This window comes from Meleagris gallopavo, chromosome 5 (genome assembly GCF_000146605.3).
Source record: "Meleagris gallopavo isolate NT-WF06-2002-E0010 breed Aviagen turkey brand Nicholas breeding stock chromosome 5, Turkey_5.1, whole genome shotgun sequence".
Lineage (NCBI taxonomy): Eukaryota > Metazoa > Chordata > Aves > Galliformes > Phasianidae > Meleagris > Meleagris gallopavo.
This window is the reverse complement of record NC_015015.2, coordinates 47,795,580-47,819,923: the sequence shown is the minus strand read 5'-3', so window position 1 is coordinate 47,819,923 and position 24,344 is coordinate 47,795,580. Positions and strand designations below refer to the sequence as shown.

General features: G+C 37.8%; 2 protein-coding genes across 3 annotated transcripts in view; one reads left to right on the top strand and one right to left on the bottom strand.

The window, feature by feature from the left end:
• The window catches only part of WDR25 (WD repeat domain 25), a 61,406-nt gene extending 55,881 nt beyond the window's left edge, over positions 1-5,525 (bottom strand). Inside the window, exons 1-2 of one of the 2 annotated variants that reach the window (XM_010711912.3) lie at positions 4,739-5,525; positions 301-1,068 (exon numbers count right to left, since the gene is read on the bottom strand). In XM_010711912.3, coding sequence (XP_010710214.1) covers positions 301-1,011 — 711 coding nt within the window. In that variant the 5' untranslated portion in view covers positions 1,012-1,068; positions 4,739-5,525. Of the gene's footprint in view, positions 1-300; positions 1,793-4,738 lie in introns of those variants that run through there. The other variant, XM_031553674.1, reaches the window with a different exon arrangement.
• An 861-nt stretch (positions 5,526-6,386) lies between these two features.
• WARS1 (tryptophanyl-tRNA synthetase 1) lies at positions 6,387-22,882 on the top strand. The gene is made up of 11 exons (XM_010711914.3): positions 6,387-6,440; positions 9,502-9,717; positions 10,783-10,990; positions 15,321-15,429; positions 16,007-16,126; positions 16,707-16,889; positions 18,145-18,245; positions 18,885-18,997; positions 20,012-20,185; positions 20,656-20,796; positions 22,380-22,882. The coding sequence occupies exons 2-11, from the start codon at positions 9,604-9,606 to the stop codon at positions 22,536-22,538; spliced, it is 1,422 nt and encodes a 473-aa protein (XP_010710216.1). The 5' UTR covers positions 6,387-6,440; positions 9,502-9,603; the 3' UTR covers positions 22,539-22,882.
• Positions 22,883-24,344: the final 1,462 nt, after the last annotated feature.

Sequence of the window (24,344 nt, the reverse complement as noted above, 5' to 3'; positions counted from 1 at the left end):
CTAAGAATTGAAATCAAAGTCATTAAAGTTAGAAGGAAAATACACTAAGTATTAAATATTTAAAAATGAAAGAAACTTAGAGTGAAAAGCCTCCTCAGATTACAGTAGGACACATATATATAAGACCCAGGAGAGCACCTGTAGTAGTAGTCACTTATGCCGGGTACTGAAAAGCATCTCCTCCCACTCTGAACATGTTATAACTGCCAAACACATGAACATTACTCCCAAAAAAACATTACTTAATACAATATTTTCAAGCCCGCTGATAAGTTCAAAAAGCATCTTGTTTTACATTACCTTTATTGTTTTATCCATAGAAGCTGAGAGAAGCATATGACTTTGTTCTCGTACAGTACACCACTGGATTGCATTAACAGGGCCGCTGTGTTTAGACATATGAAATATTAAGCTTTTTGGAACTTCAGTTAATTTATACCTGGATCCTAAATATGGCTTAATTAATTCAGATATCTTTCTCACTGTCTGCTCTCCTGATATATCTAGCTTCACATCACAACTGGTGCTCTCGCTCTGATCAGACTCCTTTTTTTCATAGGCACTGGAATTTTCTTGACGTAATCTTTTAGGGATATATGGTCTAATTCCTTTTGGGGCAGTTGGACTATCTTTATGTGTTCTCTTCTGGGAAGCACCATTTCCAGAGTTTCTTGAAGAGCTCAATGTCTGTTCATAGTTTTTGTAGGGCATACATAATGCAGTAGGACTAGAGTACGCTCTCCTACAATAAGATGTCAAATCACTGTTATTATTCAGTGCATAATGCTCAGGGGGATCTTCACAAACAACGCTCACGTCAAAATTGCCAGTGTTCTCAGTAAGCTGTGTTTCATATGTAGATTTTGTACTCAAAATACCAGGTGCAAAGTGCTGAACAGGATTTGCAGAAGAACTCGGAAGGCTTGCTTGTCTGCTAGTACTGAGATCATCAGCTTTTTCAGTTTCTGCCTCAGGGTCTGAATCATCATAAGCAACCAGTGAGGAACTCATTATGGCTGGATACAGCAGACTCCAGAAATCTCGTGCTGGAATCCTCCAAATGATGATCTACAATAAAGAATTGACCATTCAGAGCACAATTCATTATGGATCCTACAGTTTCAACAACTTAAGTTCTTAAAATCCTTAACTGTTTAATTCCTGTTTATTCCTGGAATTTATTTTTCTATTATAGCACATACGTACATTCAATTATGCAACATAATGTGCCTCCAAGCACTTTGCATACATTTTTTATGCTTTGCAGAGATACATTTGTACGAGACAAAACTATGAAAATGAGTATGGAAAGAAAAACAAACTACTGCAAATCACTTTCTCCTTGCTTGCAATAATATTCCCTCCCCCCTTGCATACAAACCAAAGGCTAATGTAACTATGCAGCATTTTAGGATATTCATTTATAAGAATATGAACACAATTACTTTGGAATGAGACTAACAGTATCTATTTCTTTCAAATCATCTGTGTTGTTATGTGTGAAGGGATTCAATTGGCAATAAAAATAATATGCGGGCTGCTCTGAAAGTAATGCCTTAATATATTGGTCCATAACATGAGAGGTAGATGCTAGCAGTAGAGGCTGGACCTTCCCACCAATATCCCATTACATTTTGTTGCTGTGCAACAGATGGTAGCAGAGGAGCAGTCTGACACAGTGGCATTTGACATGAAAGTGTGTATGAAGCAAAGGTGCATCACTGAATCCTTTCATGCAGATAAAATGGCACCCACTGATACTCACTGATGCTTGCTGAATGTTTGAGACCAAACAGTGGATGTGAGCACAGTGAGGTGCTGGGTGATGCATTTCAGCAGTGGAGGCAATGACAGAGAGTGACCTCCACTGGTGCAGATTTTAACTGTGCAGCATGCAGGCTCCTGTTCGCGGCTGGCAAAAATGTGTAGCTAATGGTGGTGTCTGTGTTGGAAAAGGCTGTTTTGTAGCTGAGAATTTGTAAGTGCCACATAGCCTTTAGTTTTACATAATGCCAGAAGCTATGTAAAACTCACTGTTTGCTTTTACTTACAGAAAGTTAAAAGCATGAATTTCTTCGCTTACTGTGGAACAAACTTTTTTCAAAGTTTCTATGAAAAGAATTCCCACACTGAGACCACATATATAACAAGCTGAATAATTTAACATTGTAACAATACCAAAAAAGCTATTCCCAAAATGCAGATGGAGTATAGATTTAACTGCATTCAAACAATTGATGTTTCCACAAAAAAAACTTCAAAACTCTATTCTTTACAATCAAAAAGTACTGTTATCTTTCAATTGCTAAGATTAATGAAGTGAGACACTATCTCTGCTTTGTTTTCTTATTTAGACATTAGTGCTCATCATGCTACAACTATTTAACCGACAACACTTTGCTTTAGTTCAGACAAGAGGCTATCCTCAAAAGCTTCTTAATTATAATGAGAATGCTACGCTGTCTGAAAGTCAACATCTACAAAAGCATTTGCAGAGCTGATGTTACAAATGAGGGTGCTACAAATACTGCTGCTGTAGTACACTGGAACAAGTAATTTTTCAAATTAAAACAAGCATGCTTTCATTAACCTAAAGAATTAACCACAAGCTATGGTCTGCATTCTGTAATACTTACAAGCAACATCCAGAAAACACGTTCCTATTAAGGCATATATATATATATATATATATATATAATTGTATATATTTATACATATAAGGATCCAATTCCTCTCAAATGATCAAGGTGCTTAACTGAAATGGTATGACCAACATTTTAGCTTATAAAAGCATCAAGATCCCCCTCTAGAGGACTCATTTGAAAACAGTAAGTCACCTTCATTCCGAACCTGCCATTAAATAAATAGTTACAGTAAAGGACTGCACTTTGCAACAGTTACACTAAGCGGTTACTGTTTGTATTGCAAAGTTGCAAACAGGCCCCCACCAGGATTCCTGGTTTTTAAAGAACAAACACAGCGAGATGACCTCTGCCTGAAAGCTATAAAAGAAGATATACAAGCAGAGCGGATTAGGCTTTCACTTTATTTAAACACACAAAACCAACAAAGGACAACCAAAAAAAAACCAAACAAACAAAAAAACACCACCATTAAGTTGAGGTTCTGAGGCAACTACAGGAATCAGAATCACAGAATTGTAGGGGTTGGAAGGGACCTCCAGAGATCATCGAGTCCAACCCCCCTGCCAAAGCAGGTTCCCTACACCAGGTCGCACAGGTAGATGTCCAGGTGGGTCTTGAATATCTCCAGAGAAGGAGACTCCACAACCTCCCTGGGCAGCCTGTTCCAGTGCTCCGTCACCCTCACAGAAGTTCTTGCACACATTTGTGCAGAATTTCCTATGCTGCAGTTTCTGGCCGTTTCCCCTTGTCCTGTCTTCACACACTGCTGAAAAGAGTCTGACCTCGCCACTCTGCCCCCCACACCTTAGATATTTATAGGCCTGGATCAGGTCCCCTCTCAGTCTTCTTTTCTCAAGGTTAAACAGACCCAGTTCACTTAGCTTTTCTTCACAAGGGAGATGCTCCAGGCCCTTCACCATCTTTGTGGCCCTCCGCTGGACTCTTTCCAAGAGATCCCTGTCTTTTTTGTACTGGGGAGCCCAGAACTGGACACAGTACTCCAGATGAGGCCTTACCAGGGCAGAGTAGAGGGGGAGGATCACCTCCCTCGACCTGCTGGACACGCTCTTCTTAATGCACCCCAGAATGCCGCGGGCCTTTTTGGCCACAAGGGCACACTGCTGGCTCATGGCCAACCTGTCATCCACCAGGACGCCCAGGTCCCTCTCCGCAGAGCTCCTCTCCAGCAGGTCATCCCCCAACCTGTACCGGTTCATGCAATTATTCCTCCCTAGATGCAAGACTCTACACTTGCTTTTATTAAGCCTCATCTGGACAGTTCCTTGTATTTAGAATCACAGAATGGTTTGGATCTAAATCTCCCCTCTTTTAGTTTAAAACCATTTCCCCTTGCCTTAACACTATCACCCAGTGTAAAAAGTTGATTTCCCTCCTGTTTAAAAGCTCCTTTTAAGCACTGGAAAGCCACAGTGAGGTCTCCCCAGGACCTTCTCTTCTTCAGACTGAAGAAACCCACATCTCTCAACCTTTCTTCACAGGAGAGGTGCTGCAGCCCTCTGAGACAGAATTTCCAGGTTAAAAACAAAATAATAAAATAAAATAAAATGAAATAAAACAAAACCCTTTCCCCTGGGATATTGGAAAAACCACATTGGTCACCAAAAATCCTCACACACACACACACCCCCATACAAATAACACCCAGAAGCCTCAGCACTCTTGTAAAAGCAAGGTATCTCTGTCATTCTAACTCTTCCCACTCAGCTCTTGTTCCCAAAGAAAATAACACCAGCCAGATGTTCCCTACGTCGCTCCAAGAAAAAAGTCACAGCACAGCACCCACACCTTAGCTAGCTCGTTAAACTTATCAACAGTCAATTCACAGCGAGCTGAGCTAAGACGGAAACTGACGCTTCCGCAGAGCTTTCAGATTTTCTTTAACTATTAAGCCAAAGAGCCCGAGCACCGCACGCACACAGGACTGGCCAGTGAGCACCTGTCCCCACACGGCTAGAAATGCCGCGAGCAGCGCTGAGGGCGGCACAGTCAGGGCGGCACAGCCGCCTCACCCCGCTTCCCAACCCTCCCAGGCTCGCTGCCCCAGCCCGCAGTCACCCCTCACCCGCCACCACCTGAAAGGCGCCGGAAGTCGCTGCGCTGCGACAGCCCCTCTTTAAAATGGCGCCGGGTGGAAACCAGCACCGCCACACATCACCCCCTCAACTCCTGCCGGGACAGCGCGGTGGGAAGGAAGAGTTCGGATTGCGACTCGCTGGGTGCTCCTGCGGGCCACCTTCTATGCGGGCCCTCCGTGGGGGTGCGGGGCGAACGCTGACTGTTACGGAGGAACTGGAGGCGCGGAACGATGGTTCCGCGCAGCTCGCGTTCCCCACCCGGAGCAGAGCACAGAGCGCCGGGCGCGGTGATGCAATGGCTGTGATAGCAGAGTGCTGAGAGGGTGAGCAGCGGGGCCGCGTGGAGCCGGGCGCCGAGAGATCACGGCCAAGGGCAGCGGAGGGGCCGCTCAGTGGGTACCGCTCCGGGCTTCGCCTCCTCTGGGCGAGCGGTGCTGCGGGGTCTCCGTTTGGCGGCCCTGTCCTCGGAAGCGGTGGCTGGGAGATGGGTGGGGGCTTGAATGGAACAGAACGCTGACAAGCTGGGATGTTGCACTGTCATTTCGGTGACTCGTCTTGCACACCTTCACCGTGATTTCACACGTGAATTGATGAACATTATGACTGTGATGACGGTTCCATAGAACACATCACGGTTGCAGGGCTTCCCGAGGCACGTTGCCATTGATGTCTACGTCCATGCTGCATGCTTTAATTTATCTTTTCATTTTTTGCTTTCTCAACTTACTGAGTCAGTCCATTCTTAAGTTCCCATCTATGATTTTTTTTCCTTCAACTATGTTTAGGGAAAGTATGTGATGTCTTTGAGCTTTCCTTCCTTTCCTGACAGCTTTCTTTATGTAATACATTTTGCAACATACATTTTGCTAAACTGTAGAATATCCTGTTTACAAGGCTGGATAGTAACAGGACAAGGGGGAATGGTTTCAAAGTAAGTCGGGTGAGGTTTAGGTTAGATATTAGGAGGAAGTTTTTCGCACAGAGGGTGGTGACACACTGGAACAGGTTGCCCAAGAAGGTTGTGGATGCCCCATCCCTGGAGGCATTCAAGGCCAGGCTAGATATGGTTCTGGGCAGCCTGGACTGGTAGTTGGGGACCCTGCACGTAGCAGGTGGGTTGAAACTAGGTGAGCATTGTGGTCCTTTTCAACCCAGGCCATTCTATGAATAGCCACTGGTTTCTTTTTTTTAAAGGTCAGAATTGCATTTACGTATTTCAAAAGCTGGTAAAGACCCATGTCCCAAATCACTGAATGCCTGGCTTGAGTTTCACCAGCAAAGAAGGACAATTCTGATATAACTAGAAGTAAGCTTTCAGTAGCATTCAATTTCTTATCTTTTTTATTTCCTTCGTATTTTTACTCAGCTTATTCCCATCTTATTAACGAGTCTGTTTTATAACTCTCCAGTTTCTGCACTCAGTCTCAGCCATGATATTTCAGCCTTTCTTAAAGGAGGCAATCTGTCAGTAGGTTCATTAAAGAATTAAGGTAAAACAATTTGTTTTACGCCAAAGAGTAAATCTTGTTTACATTTTCCTATTTTGCAAAACTTGAAAATGGCAGATTTCCTACAGAAAGATTGTGTGCCAACTTTCATTAAGTGTTTTCTAATGTGAATTTACCCCATATGCTTTCTTTTCCAGTTAAATATCTCATGCTCACAAAAGAGGAAAACTCTACTATTGAAAGAAAAGAATGTAAGTAAACTGTAGGCCTATATCATTTAATTACTTAATATCTATTATACTGCCTCTTTAAAGTAGCACTGTCAAACTACACATAATCAAACTTGAAACAATCTAAATTAAGAATCTAAGGATCACACAATACATTAATAGTCACTTTTATTTTAGTCCATTCTGTAGTGTAAGTATGGTGTCAGCATTAATAGACTAAAATGGAAAGTAATCCATGTATTTCTCAGTCTTTTCAGAGTATTCAGGTGAAATCTGGGAATATTACAGCTGTCTAACAAACAAAGCCTTAATGAAAGATATGTTTAGTTAATGATAGATATGGAGGATTTGATAAATTAAAAACAAAAGCTTTCTAGGCAAGTGAAGGTTTTTTTTGTTTTTCTTAACAGTGGTAGTTCAAATATGCTATATAAATACATCCAAGGTTGTGATTAGACTGATTATTTTGTAGAAGGAACGCTTTCAAGTTGTGCTTAATAGCTAATTCAACTAGTAGGTGCTTTTCTCATTTTTAATTCTGGGAAAAGGAGACAAATACATGCGAAGCTTTATTGTAAACAGCTTTTATAATTTATTCCAATTAAATATATACCTTGTAAACTCTGTCTATTCACACTGCATGCTTAGCAGCAAGTCAGCTTACCAGGAGAGTATTGAGATGCTACAACAGGCTGCCCAGAGAGGTTGTGGATCACCATCTCTGGGGGTGTTCAAAGCCAGGTTGGATGGGGCCTTGGGCAGCCTCGTCTAGTATTAGATATGAAGGTTGGTAGCCCTGCCTGCAGCTGGGGGGTTGGAGCTTGATGATCCTTATGTCTCTTCCAGCCCAAGCCTTTCTATGATGATTCAATAATATACCTGGGAGGCCGTCTGGAATTGTTTGAATCTATATCACATTTCTGAAAGCAAGCAAACAAAGAAAAAAACTGCAACACTGCTCACTTTAAAGCTGATCAGAGGTGACAGTCTTCTCCACAAACATTTCCTACAACTATGTCTGAATTTTCAGCTAAGAAAGCTATTTCTCTTTGAAAATCCATAATCCTCTGAAAGCAGGATTATACATAGCATGGAACTTGTCCTTCATGAACTAAAACATGACCATGGTATGACAGAAGATTCCTGGAGTGAGTCGTTTTCCCAACACACTTGTCTTCAACTCACTATGAGTTAAATTCATTAACTTTCCTTTTTCATTACTACATTTGTCACTGTCCCATCTGATTATAATCTAGGTAAAATAGGAATCAATTTATGACTTTCCTCAAGAGAAGAAAACATGCAACAGCTTGGATGATTGCATCAGCAACTGCATCTAACTGTGATGCAGCACTTTGCCACGCTAGCCAAGTTGCATTTATATTTTCCATAGAAAGTTTACTTTTCCCCTCAGTGTATTTTTGTCACTAAGATCTGCACTACTATGTCACTTTATCAGCCTTAAGTTTTAATCAAGATAACATTGCAAGTACAGCTGTTGTTCACACAGATGGTGTCTTCCTTACCTTCTAACACTGATTTTCTTAAATATAAATATGACAAAATCAGAACCATAACGGTTTTAAAACTTTCTTACCATATCCAGTTAATGTTTGTCTATCTACAATGCCAATTATTTAAACAGGATGATGCATTTTTACTATAAAAAAATATCCCTAGCACTTACATACATCTGTAGACCTCATCGTTCTTTGCAGAAAGCTGCTGAGCATGAACAATTTCTTAAAATAAGAAGTTCTGCAGTTGAAATTTTTTTTCTACTCATGGCAGGCTGATAATACTTTGCCAATTTTCAGACAGCAGTAGAAATCTATTTTCAGATTTATCAAATAATTTTGGAAAAAAAAAAAAGTGGAAGAAATTACCAGAGGAGCAAAAGTTGCTGTGTCAGGATTACTGTAGGCATGTATAGTAAAGCAGGCTTAATTCAGTGTAGTCCATATTACAGGAATTTCCGCTGTTGTAAATCACTAAGAGGTAGACAATGTATTCACTAAAATTAAGTACAAACCTGCTTGTAACATATTTCAGATTATAACTGCAGAGACAAAGATGAAAATGCTTCTGGTTTGGAATGAAAATAACCTTCCTAATTTAGATGTGCTTGAAAACAAAAACTTGCTTAATAGTTTAACAGCATTACTTAATTTTCTGTGCTTTCTGTGTTGGTATACTGTAAACTGTGCAGCTGTGGTTTTTCCACACTCTTGGTTGCTGTTAATTTAAAAACAATAATAATAATTAGAGTGCTAAGAAACTATCACAGTAAGTTATTGGTAATATGTGCAATATTATGGGTGTTAGCCTGGGAGAGAAACCTATTTACAGAAGTGAGGACACTGTGATAGGAAGTTTCTGTGATCAAGGTGTATGTTGGACATAAGGAAGATTGCTGGGTTGTTATTCTCAGATTCAGTTATCTCCCAGTGTTGTTTCACAGCAGTTCATAAGATGAACAAATAGTTCATTCCACTTCAGATTATTGCTTACCTATGGATTGATTCTTCCACAGAAAGCAGCATTCTCACTGATCATTTGCATGTTCTTTAACCTCTGGAGGAGAGCAGACCTTTCTCTCGTATATCTTTCTATGAGTTGAGATACAATATTGCATATATTAAGACAAATTCCATATAACACTTAGAAAAAAAAAATCTCTTGAAAATTCAGCTTTTGTGGGACAAAATGTGACAAGGTACCAAACAGTACAAATAAATTAAGCAGTCATGAATCTCTTCCAACTGATCAGAGATGCTCTGAATCATAAATGTATTTAATTATTTTGTCACCATTTTGCAAATATCTTCTAGTGTTAGATGAGATACTTAGAGAAACAACATTGGAATGATCTGTACATTTATTTGCTGCTCAGTGTTAGTCCTTTTCTGCATGAAACTGAATTAAATGTTCTAAGCTTGTTTGCTCTTCGAAGCCTTTACATTTATCCATCTGTTATCAATAGCATTAGATACGTGGTCAGTGGAATTCTCTGTTATTATTCTATTCGCCTTATCTTCAAGGTAAACATGGAAGAATAAAACACTGTTTTTTTACCCTACAGTTCTTCTGGCTTTGCTGCTGCTTTCAATAACCAAGCCGAAAAACTGGAAGTCTTTGGATTTAATTGAATTGTAAATAAAAAGATCATTTACAGTCCAGCAAAATGGCTGATAGCCCAAACTGTGATTTGAAATCCCTGAGTCCACTTCAACTGTTTGAGAAAGTAACTGAACAAGGAGAGAAAGTCAGAGCACTGAAAGCAGGAAAGGCACCAAAGGTATTTCCATTCCACATGCGGAACCAGTGATTTTTCATGTCTTTGAGAGTACTGAAGAATATGATTGTTCTGAGATCTTATTTATATTACATTAAGAAAAAATTCTTTGTTTAAAAATACTTATATCCACTTTGTGATCATACCTCAAACAAAACAGTTATTAATAAGAGCAAAGCTGTTATTCCTGAAGTAAGAACAGAGTGGTGTAGACTTAGACTCTGCTTCTACCAGTTGCTGTGATACTTGGTTTTCAGGTGAAGTTAATATCATTTTCTTTCTGTCTTGTTATTAGGTTCTCTGTTAATAATAACAACAAATCTTGCTCCATACATTATTGTACGGATAGCAAATATGTCTTCCTGTAGCTGTTCCTGCTTAATCTTCCTGAAGCAATTTAGTATGTTGCCGTTAATTTCCAGTTCCCTGTGCTGTCTTCACTATGTTGGTAGAGTCCAGTTTTAATATGTTCTGTCTTCATGGATTACGTGTGGGAGTAAGCCTTGAAAACTAAGCATTAGTTTTAAAACCTGAATGTATTTATTGCTTACATGACATATTGCATTAGCTTTGTATTAAAAGGGTCATAACTATGGAATTTATAAAGACATTCATCTTCCAGTTTGTCTTCAAGTCTGTAAACAAATTGTTAACAATTGAGTTACTTTAAGTCAAGCCACTAAAAGAACACTGTAAAGTAAATTAGGTAATATTTTATGTTATATCTGTGTATTGCTCTGTCTGCTTAAAATGTTAGTCTTCTTAAGACTCTAGAAAAACAGACAAGCTTTTTTGTTTCCTCATGCCTAAATGGAAAAGAGGGACAAATACTTTAACTACTTGGCCAGTGATAATGAGCTGAATTCTTCTGATTAGAAAACTGTTGCTTTCTATTTGCTTTAATTTTACCATTGGCAGAGATGCTGCAAACATAAATAAAGGCTTAGAATTCGTGAATAATGCACTTCAAGTCAAAGCATGGATATAGATTTTTGGAGGACTGAGACATTCTTACAATTGTCTATCTCAATTATGCCAAATCAAACAGCTGTTTTTCTCTTTATTCAGGATGAAATAGATGCAGCAGTGAGAATGCTGTTGTCATTAAAGCTGTCATATAAAACAACAACAGGGCAAGATTATCAGGCAGGCTTACCTCCAAAAGATCAGGCATTAATAAACAACGGTACAACTAAGGAAGAGGATGAAGATCTTGTGGACCCCTGGAACGTGCAGACATCAAACGCTAAAGGCGTGGATTATGACAAACTCATAGGTACAACTCCTCACTAATGCTAAGGGATTTATGTGAAGTGATTGTAACGACCGCAAAAAACAGCAAAGAATCACAAATCCTGATCAGCAGAATTGAGCAACATTTCATTTATGTCTGATGTTAGCATTCACATCTAAAGAATTTACTATAGGAGTTTAAGATGGCCAAGGCAAGGATTTATCATTTCAGTTGGAAATAAGTTTTATTCAGTTTGTTTTTAGCATAAGAACTATTATCAGAAGTTATGTTAATGCAGATATTGTGAATGAGTATGTTTATCATCAGTGTTTGTGATACTGAACAGCTAAAGCCTACAGCATTCTGGCCAGGTTGTGTAATTCTTCTGTACTCAACTTGACTTCTGCATTAGGGAGGACAGAGCTAATACAGAAGTCTCTAAGGATAATAAGGGTAACAATACCTTTACAAGACATGCTGTCAAACAGCCAGGTGCTGTCTGGGACAGAAAAGATGCAGCTTATACATAAAAAACATAAATGGAAATGGTAATTGTACTATATAAAGCAGAGGATATAGCTGCTACTGACCTAAGATTTTCAGATCACCTAAGAAAGATATTGATTACTATTCAGTACTAAAAAAGAAATAACTTACCTTTTTCTAAGGATAAGGACTGCTGGAAAACTCCCAAAAGAGACAACCTCCAATAGAGATACTTCCTCTTGGGCTGCCAGCTTTTAAATGAGGTTGGGGAGGGGTGGACCCATGGTCTATGCCTTCCAGTCTCACAGGTGAATTGCTTGCACCTGTGCTCCCAGGGCTGGCCATGCTCCTTCACCAGGTGCTCAATCTGTGACCTAACAGATTCCCATACAGTAATGGAAAATATCTTAAGAGATGTTACAAAACTTGCAAAGCTCTGTAATTTAAAAAATGTGGCTTTAGTTTATTTCCTTGTTTGTCTTATAGTTTATTGTTAAAGCTTGAGTCCATAACGTTGAAATAGGCAAGAAAACTTTTTCATTAATTGTAATTAATTTTGCCCCCCTTTAAGTGAAATAATTGTCAATCTTCAACATATATTTAGTACCTCAATGAAAATTCTTAAATAGTTGTATGTTGCTGATTTGAGAAACAAGCAGACAAGAGAGCATACACCTTCATGTGTCAGCAGTTATGTACTTACATTTGGGAGCTCAGTTGCAGCATTCTTTTAATTGAGTGTGATTTTATTGAAAGATCCTATCAGATGTATGTGTCTATTGGCTTAGTCTGTAGAAAGCCATAGGAGAAAGGAAAAGCTGAAAAGGGAGAAACATGCAAAGAAAAATACATGTCAAGAGGGGAAAAGAGAGAAAGATAATTGTTGGATTCTAGAAATAGAATCCATTTCTTGTGTAAGAGATACGAAGAAGACCTTTTTTGTTTTCTTGGAGGAAGCTCTAACTCTTGTATTCTATTCTTCCCATTTTTCTGCTTCTATTGGCACAATCTCAGTGTCTTTCAAAGTGACTAGCATGACTTCACTGTAAATTAATCATCTAAAGAAATGCTATCCTTTTACCTGACAGCAGCTTCCTTTTCTAGTAACTGAGTATGTGTGTGTGTAGGTACGTGTGTCCTTTTGACCTACTCTACAATGGAGAGTTAGGATAGTTCTTCCCTATTTGCATTGCTAACAGTTTGGAGAATTTGATGGATGAGTCATTTAACTTAGATTCTAAGTTATGCATTGAAAACTTTTCATAGAAGAAAGTGAAACAGTTACTACTTGCTATCTATAAACTTATTCCTCATCTTTTTAAAAATAATAATTAGAATATTGCCCAAGAGATTGGTATAACATTATAAATATAACTCTTAAAATAAAGGAAATATTTGTGTCACCTACAATCTATTTATATTTTATTCATATACTAGTTGTATTCTATAAAGTTGTCAGTATGTTTATTTTTCTTCAAACATAGAAGAAATGAACATGCTGAAAGCATGGTGTAATTGAAAGGAGCATTATTCTCAGATGGTTTCCCTGGATGTGCACCTAAAGGTGCATGTTTATGCACTGGAACAGATATTCTGGGAAGAAAGATTCTGTTAGCCAGAATGTTTGCTGTCTGCTTATCTAGTCCAGACTTCATCAGTTGTGAGACTTCATCTGGTGGGAGATGGTGTAAATAGCCATACTGAAGATGAGTTAAACAGTATCCATTGTTCTCACCTTTTCTACTAGGCTAATCATATCATCATAGAAGGCTACTAAGTTGGAATGACATTCCCATTCATAAATCCATGCTGACTTCTCCCAGTCACTTTCATGGCTTTAATAACATTTGAATGATTATTTGCTTCATCGTGTGCTCAGAGATTGAGGTGTGGCTGACTGGCCTCTAATATCACATTTACTTCTTCTTGCTCTTCTTCGAAGTGGGAGTGGTATTTGCTTTCTTCCATTCCGCAGGCACCTCTCCCAGTTTCCATGGCTGTTCAGAGATTATCAAGACTAGGTTGGTCAGAAAGTGACTGTAATAACAAATAGATTATTGGTTTTCTGCATGCATATAGAACCTGGCAAAGAGGAAAAAGTACACAATACGTTTTCCACAAATGCAGCTATACTTTTCAGAATGGCAGCATTCAGGATTTCTTATGTACAGCAAGAGTAAAGCTGTCTGTTCATAAAAGCTAGAATATTACAGATCAAAAGCATGCTAGGAATTTTTTTAAAAGCTTGCCGGAGAGTGGAGACTGTCCTTTTCAGAAACTGTTCAGGAATACAGATTCTCTCTGGATAGAGAATCTAAGAAAGTGTTAAATTTCCTCATTAGAGGAAACAGGTGGGCAAAAATTAGACAGTTTCCTTAGCAAGGAAGATGAAGACAGAGAAAAGGCAGTCATACAGACTCTGAATGTTTAATACAGTTACTTAGGCATTTCTAGAGAGCTTTCAATCATTTTTCACTCTACACAAATATTTCTAAGGTAGCTAGCTCCAGCTGGTGTCAGTATTCTGATGATTTCTGTATCACAGAACCAGAGAAATGTGGAGGTTGGCAGAGACCTCTGGGTCCATCCTATCTAGTCCAACCCCACTGCTTGAAAAAGGACAGCCAGAACTGGATGCCCAGGATCACATTCGTATGGCTTTTGAAGATCTCCAAGGAAGAAGACTCCATTACATCTCTTTCTAGCCTCTTGACTGTTGTAGCCTCTTGACTGTTCTGCTGAGTTAAAAATTTCCATGTTCATTTGCTCTCTAATTAGCATTCATCCAAATTATTATTATTTAGGCATTTTTACTGCATTTTATTTGCTAGGAATAAATTAATTCAGTAATTAAGAACTGCTTAGGACAAGCAAATATGGTGATGCTCAGAAAACATGGATTACAGTGATGTACTACTACTCTAGTAGGAAGTTGAAGTCCATGGAAAGACATTTCAGTTAATTACTGTATCAAAAAGGGAAGATTTTTTAATTTTTAATAGATGGATATAGGTATTACATACGTATAAAATGTACTTATGTATCCATTTTGCTCCCTTGAATAATTTGTCAATCACAATAAGATATTCTGATGCTCAATAGAGTAGAATAGTAGCAAAGGTTAGATTCTTCTCTAGATTTCTCTGAGCGGATCAAAATCATGAAGAATAGATGTGTTCATTAGGTCCAAGAATTGGGATCAGAGTATAGCAAGCTTTACTGAAGAACTAAGATATTTTCCCCACTTTCTTCTGCAAGAAGGAAAAAATGCTGCTACTTCAGTCCGATAAAATCGTTCTTAAATGAAATTACTTCAACTGAAAAAGTTTTATTTTAATCAGCTGATTTCCTAAGCCACCCAGCAATAAGACTTACTTGATTGCAATGAAGAGAATTATGCATTACCTTTTCAAGCCCCTTGGGGGGAGCAGTGTCCATAATCACATTGATACAGATGGGGACTAAAGTTTGGAGAAGAGCATTTGGGATTGAAAAGTGGAAGACGTGATCGGAGGGCTGAAAATTTAAACGTCAAGAAAGGAACATTAAGTTCCTTGCAGCCATTTTTATCCTCTGATATACAGAGGCCAAATTTATTGATCTAATTATGTTTCCCTGAATAGTAGTTCTGCTATAAAAAAAAAACTGGTATTATAATCAATCATGAATGGAGCAAAACGGGGGTGTAGTGATTAGACTGGGCCTACTAGCGTAGAGTTAATGTCAGGGACTACTGTTGGGGCTCAAGGGAAAAATAAGGAAAATTTAGCCATTTTACTTTTTATCTGAGATGCTAAGATGTTCTTTTTGAGTTAGGTCGCATAGATTAATGAAAGATCTGTTTTGGCTATGCTAATTTTTTTTTTTTTAACTATTATTATTTTAGTTCGGTTTGGCAGCACTAAAATTGATACAGATCTGATCAATCGAATAGAAAGAGCTACTGGGCAAAAACCTCACCGATTTCTACGTAGAGGAATCTTTTTTTCTCACAGGTGAGACTTTCTCATTAAAATTCAAAAATGTCAAATTATTAAGGCTTTCTCTAAGCATTACTGGGAGAAGCCTGTGACCAGCAAAAGGCCATGTTCATTTACACCAGGTAAAGCAACTGTAATTTGCAATTAGCAACTACTCCAGGTCTACTCTGTCAACATTTGAAACACTTTGTTCTTTTTGGGTACATGCATCAATTTTTTTATGCCTTCACTAATCCCAAATAGAAAGAGAAATGTGCAGGGAATCTTTGCTTTGTGCAGGTTCCGTTTTGACCCAGGATGTTAATGGATGGATGGATGGAGAAATTGCCCTACCAAAGAATACCAGGGCTCATATGCTGCTTATGGTTCTTATTTGAGCAAGGGTTCGCATGGCCTTTGGATCTGTACATCTATACTATCACATAAAAAAGGCTCAGGGAGTAATATTAAACACCAGCCTGCAATGGTTTATTTGTTAACATGCATGGACTTTTGGCCTAAAGCAGCTAGCACTTTTCAAATAAGTTCAGTCAAGTTTTTTCTATTTGTGTTTTTTATTGTTTTGTTGTTTTGTTTTGTTTTGTTTTTCCAGAGATATGGACCAAATCCTTCATGCTTATGAAAATAAGAAGCCTTTTTATCTTTATACTGGCAGAGGACCATCCTCTCAGGCAATGCACGTTGGTCATCTTATCCCATTTTTATTCACAAAGTAAGCTATCTCTATCGTTAGTATTACTCAAAAACATTTTTTTTCCTAAGGAAATCTTGACTACTGTCTATGGAAATACCAAAATGATACATTACAATTGGTTCTGTTTGTCTGAGATAAATATTGATGAATTTAATCCATACAATCATTAAAATAACCCAATCCCTGTATCACTATGAAGCCTTCTTCTTTGCACCTTTACTTCTATAGCAGTTCCTAGAACTTTTGCTTCTCTTAAGCCAAGTTTGTAATGAAACTCAACGTGGTTAGTTAGGTGGTGCCTGCAGTAGAAGCAGGACACAAAGATGTTGGATTCTGAGCCAAAAAATCTCTAAATTCTACTCCCATTACAAATGATAGCATAAGTACAGGAAACAGTGAGTGAGTCTTTTTTCCAGGTAAGTTGTCATTATAATCTATATAAAATATTTGTGTTTGCTCACATCAACTTAAGTAACTGCATATGGTGCGGTCCCTTGTATATCCTTCTGTTTAAAATGTATAAAAATATTTATAGCTATCTAGCAAAAATGTCTTCATTTCTACTTATTCTAAAATAAAATCTCCCTGCTTTTATTAGGTGGCTGCAAGAAGCATTTGATGTTCCTTTAGTTATACAGTTAACTGATGATGAGAAGTACCTTTGGAAGGATATGACAACCGAGAAAGCATATGAATATGCTAAAGAAAATGCAAGAGATATTATTGCATGTGGTTTTGATGTCAATAAAACCTTTATCTTTTCTGATTTAGACTACTTGGGGTAAGTTGAAATTTATTTAGAGCACTGAGATCAAAAACATATTTGCATTTTCACTCTAACTTGAATAGCCAGCAGTGTTTTTTTTAATAAGCGCGTGCAGGTTTGAGAGCTTCAATAGAAGTTTTACAATGCTTAAAGTAGAATTGTTGATTTTTATGCTATTCAACATCTTGTATACATACTCTTGTCATTCTCCTGTATAATATATGAACAAATTCTTGTGTACACAGCATTTAAATTTAAATTACAAGAAATATATTAAAGCTGCTAAAAGGTAAAAGTATTAAAACCACCAAGAAACCTCCAGGCTGGCTTAGGATGGCATCAAAGCCTTTGAGATGTACTTACAGTTCAACCGCATTAACTAAAAGCATTTCACAAATGATACAAACAATTAGTTTAATACTTTATGAAAAAATAGCATTTCAACTGAGTAAAGTTAAGGAAAATCTAAGAGAAAGCTTCTATTGGAGTTGCCTTCTCAGAAGGAAGAAAAAAATTGGCAAAGTTCAGAACTGAAGTTTTGGGTTTTATTCTTCTATAAGAGGTGATAAGCTTCTGAAAATACCTGGGTGAGAGAGTGTTCATTTTAGAGAAGAACTGTACCCCCTAGACTGTGGGCCCTATAAGACAGTTTTTCCTACTCCTCTGACTTTCCTGCCTTAAAGTTAGGTTAATACAGATATACCTCGTGACTGAATAAGGGCAAGTTAGACCTGCCAATTCTGTTGCTTCAGTTTTCCAGTAGAAGTAAAAAAACAGAGATGATGTTGAGCTATATTTCATTTGGAAAAGCTGCTGATGTATTTGGTGATAGTGGAAGACAGGGAACTTAGCTCTGAGCTACTATTGCTTTAGTGAACCACTGGGATACCAAGCAACACAGGAAATGTGATCTATTCAGGTTGTCTGAGCTCACAGAAAGGTATAAAGAGAATTCACTTCAGACTCCATGAGGCACAGTTTCCAAGTCAAAATATTTCTGGTTTTAGATAATTAAATCTGATTTTAAAAAAGTGTTGTTTTCAGTAAATATTTTGGGGAAAGAATAGTAAAATTTTTCAGGCAAAAAAAAGGTTATTTTTAGTGTCCTCTAATAATCCTCTAATTATCATCTCAGTGAACCACAAAAAGACCAAACTAGTGCTTTCAGAGATTTAATCCTGCAAGCTTTGTGACATTCTCAGCTTTTAGAATGAAAACTTCTGTCCCACTCTTGGCTTCTCATGTTATTTTTCCACTTTCTTTCTGACAGGTCAAGTACAGGATTCTACAAGAATATCATCAAAGTTCAGAAGCATGTTACATTTAATCAAGTGAAAGGAATCTTTGGCTTTACCGACAGTGATTGTATTGGTAGGAAATAATAGTTTGTTTACTGGAAATGATCCTTGCTTTCACTTTCTATTGTGCTATTTAAGTAACTATTCAGAGACTGGTATGTGCCACTCAAGAAACAGATGGGAACAACAAGATCCATGTTTCTAGGCTGATTCTAGAAGAATGTTGTTGTAGTTTCTTTAGTATAGAAAACACTTGACAATGACATTTCTAGGTGGTAGTATTACTAACAACAAAGTAGAAAACAGAAAAGTTGAAATGATCACGATAGTGAACCATTCCTTACTTTTCTAACTATTTAGCTATAGTCAATTATATACTTTCTCAAACTTCTACTGCAAAACTATATAGAAAAAACTTACATTAATACACACAAATATACATACATGAGAAAAAATAAGGAGTGCTCAAAAGCCTAATTATCACAGTGCTAGATAGTTCTTTCTTCCATTTGCTTCACTACCATTGCAGGTTTCTGCCTCACTGAAGAAGACTGAGAGAGGATCTCACCACTGCTTACAAATATCTAAAGTGTGGGAACTCAAATGGATGTAACTAGGCTCTTTGCAGTTGCATGCAGCAACAGGACACGGGGCAGCGGGTGAAAATGTCATTGCAAACTTCTCTATCATATCCAGACTTCTTGTTTTCTAGGGAAGATCAGTTTTCCTGCTATTCAAGCTGCTCCATCCTTCAGTTCATCATTTCCACAGATCTTCAATGGCAAGGAGAACATTCAGTGTCTTATCCCATGTGCTATTGATCAAGTAAGAAAATCATATTTCTTAATTTCTTTTTCCTGGATTTGTTTGTGTAATTTACTGTTCAGGCATCATGGTGGCATATCAAAATGTGTGTGAAACATTCCTGCAAGTACCTTTTTCAGATGGGAGCTGGAAGAGATAAAAGGGCGTTCTCCTGTGTCCTGACAAAGATGAAGGCTTAGCTTCATAATCATGTGTTACTCATTCTTTCCAATCTTGAATCTAACTTGATCTCAACTCATTTCAAAGTCAGCTGATATCTATGAAAGCAAAGACAGTACAATCTTTAATTATGCAGAAGTGTACTGACATAGGGGTAGAAAGAAATTTCTAGCCATCTCCATGGTAACTAGGGCAAGAGATAGCGAGCCATAACTTGCATCGCAGGAAATTTATTTTGAACCCTGGAGGAAAATCTTCTATCAGAAAAGATAAAGAAGCATTGGAATAATTTGTGAGAAAGGCTGCAGAACCTCAGCTACAAGTGACTGCAGAGCAGCTGAGGAACATCAGTTACAAATGATAGTGGTAGCATCTTTAAATAAGTATTGTTTCTAGGAATCTGATCTTGCGCTGTCTGAATCTTTAGCTCTTTTAGTCACAGGAACAGCCATTGGGAGATTATTTAATTACACTCTTCACCCACAATGTTATGGAGTAATAGTTTTGCATTTGGTTCAAGTCACAGCACAGCAATAGCACAGCACTACCAGCTTGATCACTGATATAGTTCAGGTCCTGTACTCATTGTTAAAACACTCAGAAATTTTGCCAACTTAGAGGTATCCATTTCCAAATCCTTATTAACCAAGAGAATCAGAGCGTACAGTGGAACTACAGAAATGAAAAAATAGGATTTTGTTTGTTTGTTGTTCTGGATGGAGTGTATCAGCTATGGAACTTGAGGTGTTTTTTTTTCTTGAGACCACCTGTTAAGGCATGAACTAGCCAACACTAATCAGCCTTTGAACCACGTTTTTTAACTTTATTCTGAGCTTTTATTGATGATTGTTCTAGGATCCTTATTTTAGAATGACCCGAGATGTAGCACCTAGGATTGGCTATCCTAAACCAGCCTTACTGCACTCAGTCTTCTTCCCAGCCCTGCAAGGAGCACAAACGAAAATGAGTGCTAGTGATGTCAACTCCTCTGTCTTCCTCAATGATACACCCAAACAAATTAAGACAAAGGTAAATATCTTCAAACCTTAAGCACACAAAGCTTTACAACAAATGGAAGCAGTGCTCCTCATGTTTACATTTTAATGTTTTCTTTGAATGTGTCTGCATCCTTTTCCTATTCATCTAATGGCAAAGCATCTTTAGGAATTGATAGTTACGCAGATTTAGCTAACCCGTCAAATGTAATCTTTTGCCTTGCTAACTAAACTGATAGTACAAAAATTAGCTAGAATTTGTTTCATTTTTGGTCTAACTATGCAAGCTGTGGAATATGTATATACTCCACAGTCATTAGAAACTGACATCTAATGACTGCCTTTTGCTTTCTTGCTTCAGTCTTGTTGCTCTGCCTTAACTTTTCTCAAATCACCCTTCAGCTTCTTCCTTAATAGAATAGCTAGAGGACTGTGCTATACCTCTTTTTACAATATAGTAATGCATAATTTAGTAGAAATTGTAAAATCATTGTATTGTTTCAGATTAACAAGCATGCCTTCTCAGGAGGCAGAGACACTATTGAAGAGCACAGAAAGTATGGAGGTAACTGTGATGTTGATGTGTCTTTTATGTACCTGACTTTCTTCCTTGAAGATGATGACAAGCTTGAACAACTGAAACAAGTAAGTAGCCAAGCTGAAGATATCCTTCATTCCTTTCCTTGAGGACAAACCTTTAACTAAGTTCACAGGTCATCTTTTTTCCTTTGTTTTTTTTTTCCAAATGAACATTTTTAATTTCTAAGTATTTTCATAAGGATCTCCAACACTGTAGAGCAGTAAGTCCCCAGCTTTTTAAATGATGCTGCCTTAGGATCAGTGTTGTTTTTAATTGTATGATAAACTTCACCTGTTCTTTGTGTGCAAAGTACCTAAATACAGCTTCAAAGGCTTGCTGTATTTTTTTTTTTTTTGTCTTATTATCACAAGAAGGGTAAAACCTGTTTTGTATAAGTTACATTTATACACATCTGGCAGACTTCTGTCCATTGGAGGTTGTAGCAAGACCTTCCATTTTAGTAGCAATATGCCTTCTTTGGAAAGCAGTATATTTAGTTAATAGTACCTGCATCACATTGGTTTATAAGCTTTCTTCTGCAGGAGAAAGGCAATAGCTACAGATTCTTTTCTAACCTTTTACTCCTTCTCAAACAAGGACAGAGTTGGATAGTTACTAGTAATCCTTTTGCAAACTGTTGCAAATTCCTTCCTTATGGAAATCTGGAGTATGTTTGACATACTTAGCAATTTTCCATTATGCTCCAGCCATTGAAAAATTGTGTATACAATTCTTGCTACCAAGGGCACAAAGAGTAGACCACAGCCAGCAGCTTATCATAGAATCATTAAGATTGGAAAAGACCTCTAAGCTCATCAAGTGCAACTGCGTCCACCCATCACCATTACTGCACTGCTGCCTCAGAATCAGTTTAGAAAACATGAAGTCACTGCTTATAGCATCATTAGTGGAGCTGTTTCAGTTACGGTACCATAACTTTCAGAACTGCATACTCAAAGCAACAATGTCTTTAAAAAATAAAAATTAGAACTGAAATTAAAACAGTTTGTTCTTGTTAAAGTATTTTTCTTGAATTGCTTTACAAATGGCCTGATGAGAAGGGGAAGTAAGGTTATCATGTTTATTGCTGTTTCAAATTGTAGTTGAACTGCCATAGCCATGTTTTCTAACCAGTGCTAAACTCTACTGTTTTGTGAAAATATTTTCGGGAGCAGAGCAGTTGCACAGATTACCAACTCTTTATATAGACAGCTAGCATAAACCGAGATTGAGGTTGCTGTAATAAGCTTACTCTGATCACATCTCATACTTTACCCAAACTAAATGAGAGAACAGTGAAAATGTGAGCTTCTTATTGCAAAAAGCTGTTTGGTTTGGTTTTTTAAGTGAGATGTTAAGGAGAAAAAGATGCAATTTCCTCCAAATAATTACATCGCTTCCCAATTCAGTTTTTATTTATTATATATATTTAGTCATACATGAAATTATCCAGCTGCCTCAGTCTTTTAAAAATCAATAAGAAATTCTTACAAAGTGTGTTTTCAGAGATATCACATCTTCTAAGGCATGTGCTCATTTTTAAGACATCCAGATCTTCATTTGCCCTGGCCAGGCTTTTTAAAAAATACTTATCACTAGGTCTTTTTCTGTCTAGCGTCATATTTAGCAAGTAACACTTTCTTGACAGGCATACACAAGTGGGGAATTGCTCACAGGGGAGCTGAAGAAGGTGCTTATTGAAACATTGCAGCCCTTGATAGCAGCTCATCAAGAGAGACGGAAGCAGATCACAGATGAAGTAGTGAAGCAATTCATGACTCCACGGAAGCTAGCTTTTGAATTTTGAAGAAATGCTTATGTAAGTCATCACTCAGTTAATCAAAATTGAGTAGTTGTTGTCTTCTGCTGTATATTATCACTCCCTAGTTATGAGCAGCCTGCACTCAGTGCTTTATAAATACTGCTCTTAATGAGCTACTTATAAGGAGTATCAGAGTACTGGAAAAGTTTAAAATAGAGTTTAAAATAGGACTTGTATCTATTTAAAATCAAAGTATGTTAATTAAGGCATCAAATCTGTACAAGATGTAATTACCTAATCTAACAGAGAAGCATGTCTGTCAGCCCAAGACTGTATTTTATTGTATTTCATGTTGAAAATATAAATAAAATTGCCATTTTGATTATGAAGTCTAACTTGCAAATTGCTTTAGAAATGTTGGTTAACAATCATGCCTCGGCCTAATAGTTGGTAGTCTCCATTGTGTTGCACTTCACTTGGTTTACTAGCCAACGTGTCCTTTGGGGCTAGTGGGAACATGCTACACACACAAAGTGAGTGTTACATAGCAAATCACAAGATGTCTTGGGCCTGGGATCAGGGCAGAAGGAATGAAGATCTATGAATTGTACACAAGAAAAAGAAAACCAGCCTGATTTTCTTACTGCCTTCCTTTTTGAGCTGTCAAAAAGTTGCAGAAATTTCACTCCTGTTTTTGCATCTGTTCAACTGGTCTCAATGCCTCTGAAGGCTATTGTTAAGTTATAAACTTTCTTGATATTCTCAGGTGGAAAATATAAGAGAAATGCAAATTTTAGTTTCTAGTTATGAAAAATACTAAATGTTGGATCATACAGTGAATACAAATTTCCTCCTGGATGCAGGGATACTTGTAGTGTTGTCTGTCCTGCTTTACTGCACTAGGTAGTTTAAAGATATACTTTCTCACCAAAATACACTTTGTTAAAAAACTTCATGTAATATTTCATTTTTCCTTACTTAAAAAGAACTTTAATGTCTTTGCTATGATTGATAGGAAAAAAAATCACGATTCAGTAATTTGATTTAGTATGTCTAATTCTGAACACACAGTCAGATCTGTCTTCTATTTGTACAGAAAAAGGCAGTTGCTAGCCCAGACATGGCTTTATCTAAGTCAAATAAAATTACCTTTGATAACACTGGTGGGTATTGATATACGGTATTTGCAAATCATTTAAAACATAAGGAAGGCAATGAAATGGAGTGTGAAATATTTAAACTTTAACAGGTTTTGTTGTGTGGGTCAAAAAAAAAGAGAAAAGAAAAAACCACCACCCACCTGTTGTCTATGAACCTTTGAAATCAGCTGATGGCACTTGAGTTAGAGAAGTTACAAGGGTAAAAGTTCTTACTGGCTTCAAGCGACCTTGCATCAGCCTGATAGCACGTCTGAACTATTTGCTCTGCCTGGAGCTTCTCCCTTCCCACCTGTAGTAGTTCTGTAACACCACATAAACATCCTTTCCAGTAGTGACCTGCATTTCTGAGATGTAAATGTATGTGTGCCAAGCTGTGTATGAAGTAACCCTGTTTTTGTTACATTTATGCAAGGGACTGAAGGAAGAGCAAAGCAAGCTTAGTCTTAGAATCATCAGAGAATGGCTTAGATTGGAAGGGACCTTAAACATCATCCAGTTCCAACCCCCTTTCACAGGCTGTTTGCCAACCACCAGATAAGGCTGTTCCATACCCATCCAACATGAACTGAAGCACTGAATGCCTCCAGAGACACTACCCACTTCTCTGGGCAGGCTGTGCCAGTGCCACACTCCCTCTGAATAAAGAATTCCATCTAATATCTAACTCAAATCTCCCCATTCCTCCATGTCC

Bases quoted from the DNA above. Each gene is read 5' to 3' on its own strand.
- WARS1 (XM_010711914.3), top strand. From the start codon at position 9,604: ATGGCTGATAGCCCAAACTGTGATTTGAAATCCCTGAGTCCACTTCAA. The intron at 10,991-15,320 runs GTACAACTCCTC...TTATTATTTTAG, and splicing joins GGATTATGACAAACTCATAG to TTCGGTTTGGCAGCACTAAA. The intron at 18,998-20,011 runs GTAAGAAAATCA...TGATTGTTCTAG, and splicing joins TCCCATGTGCTATTGATCAA to GATCCTTATTTTAGAATGAC.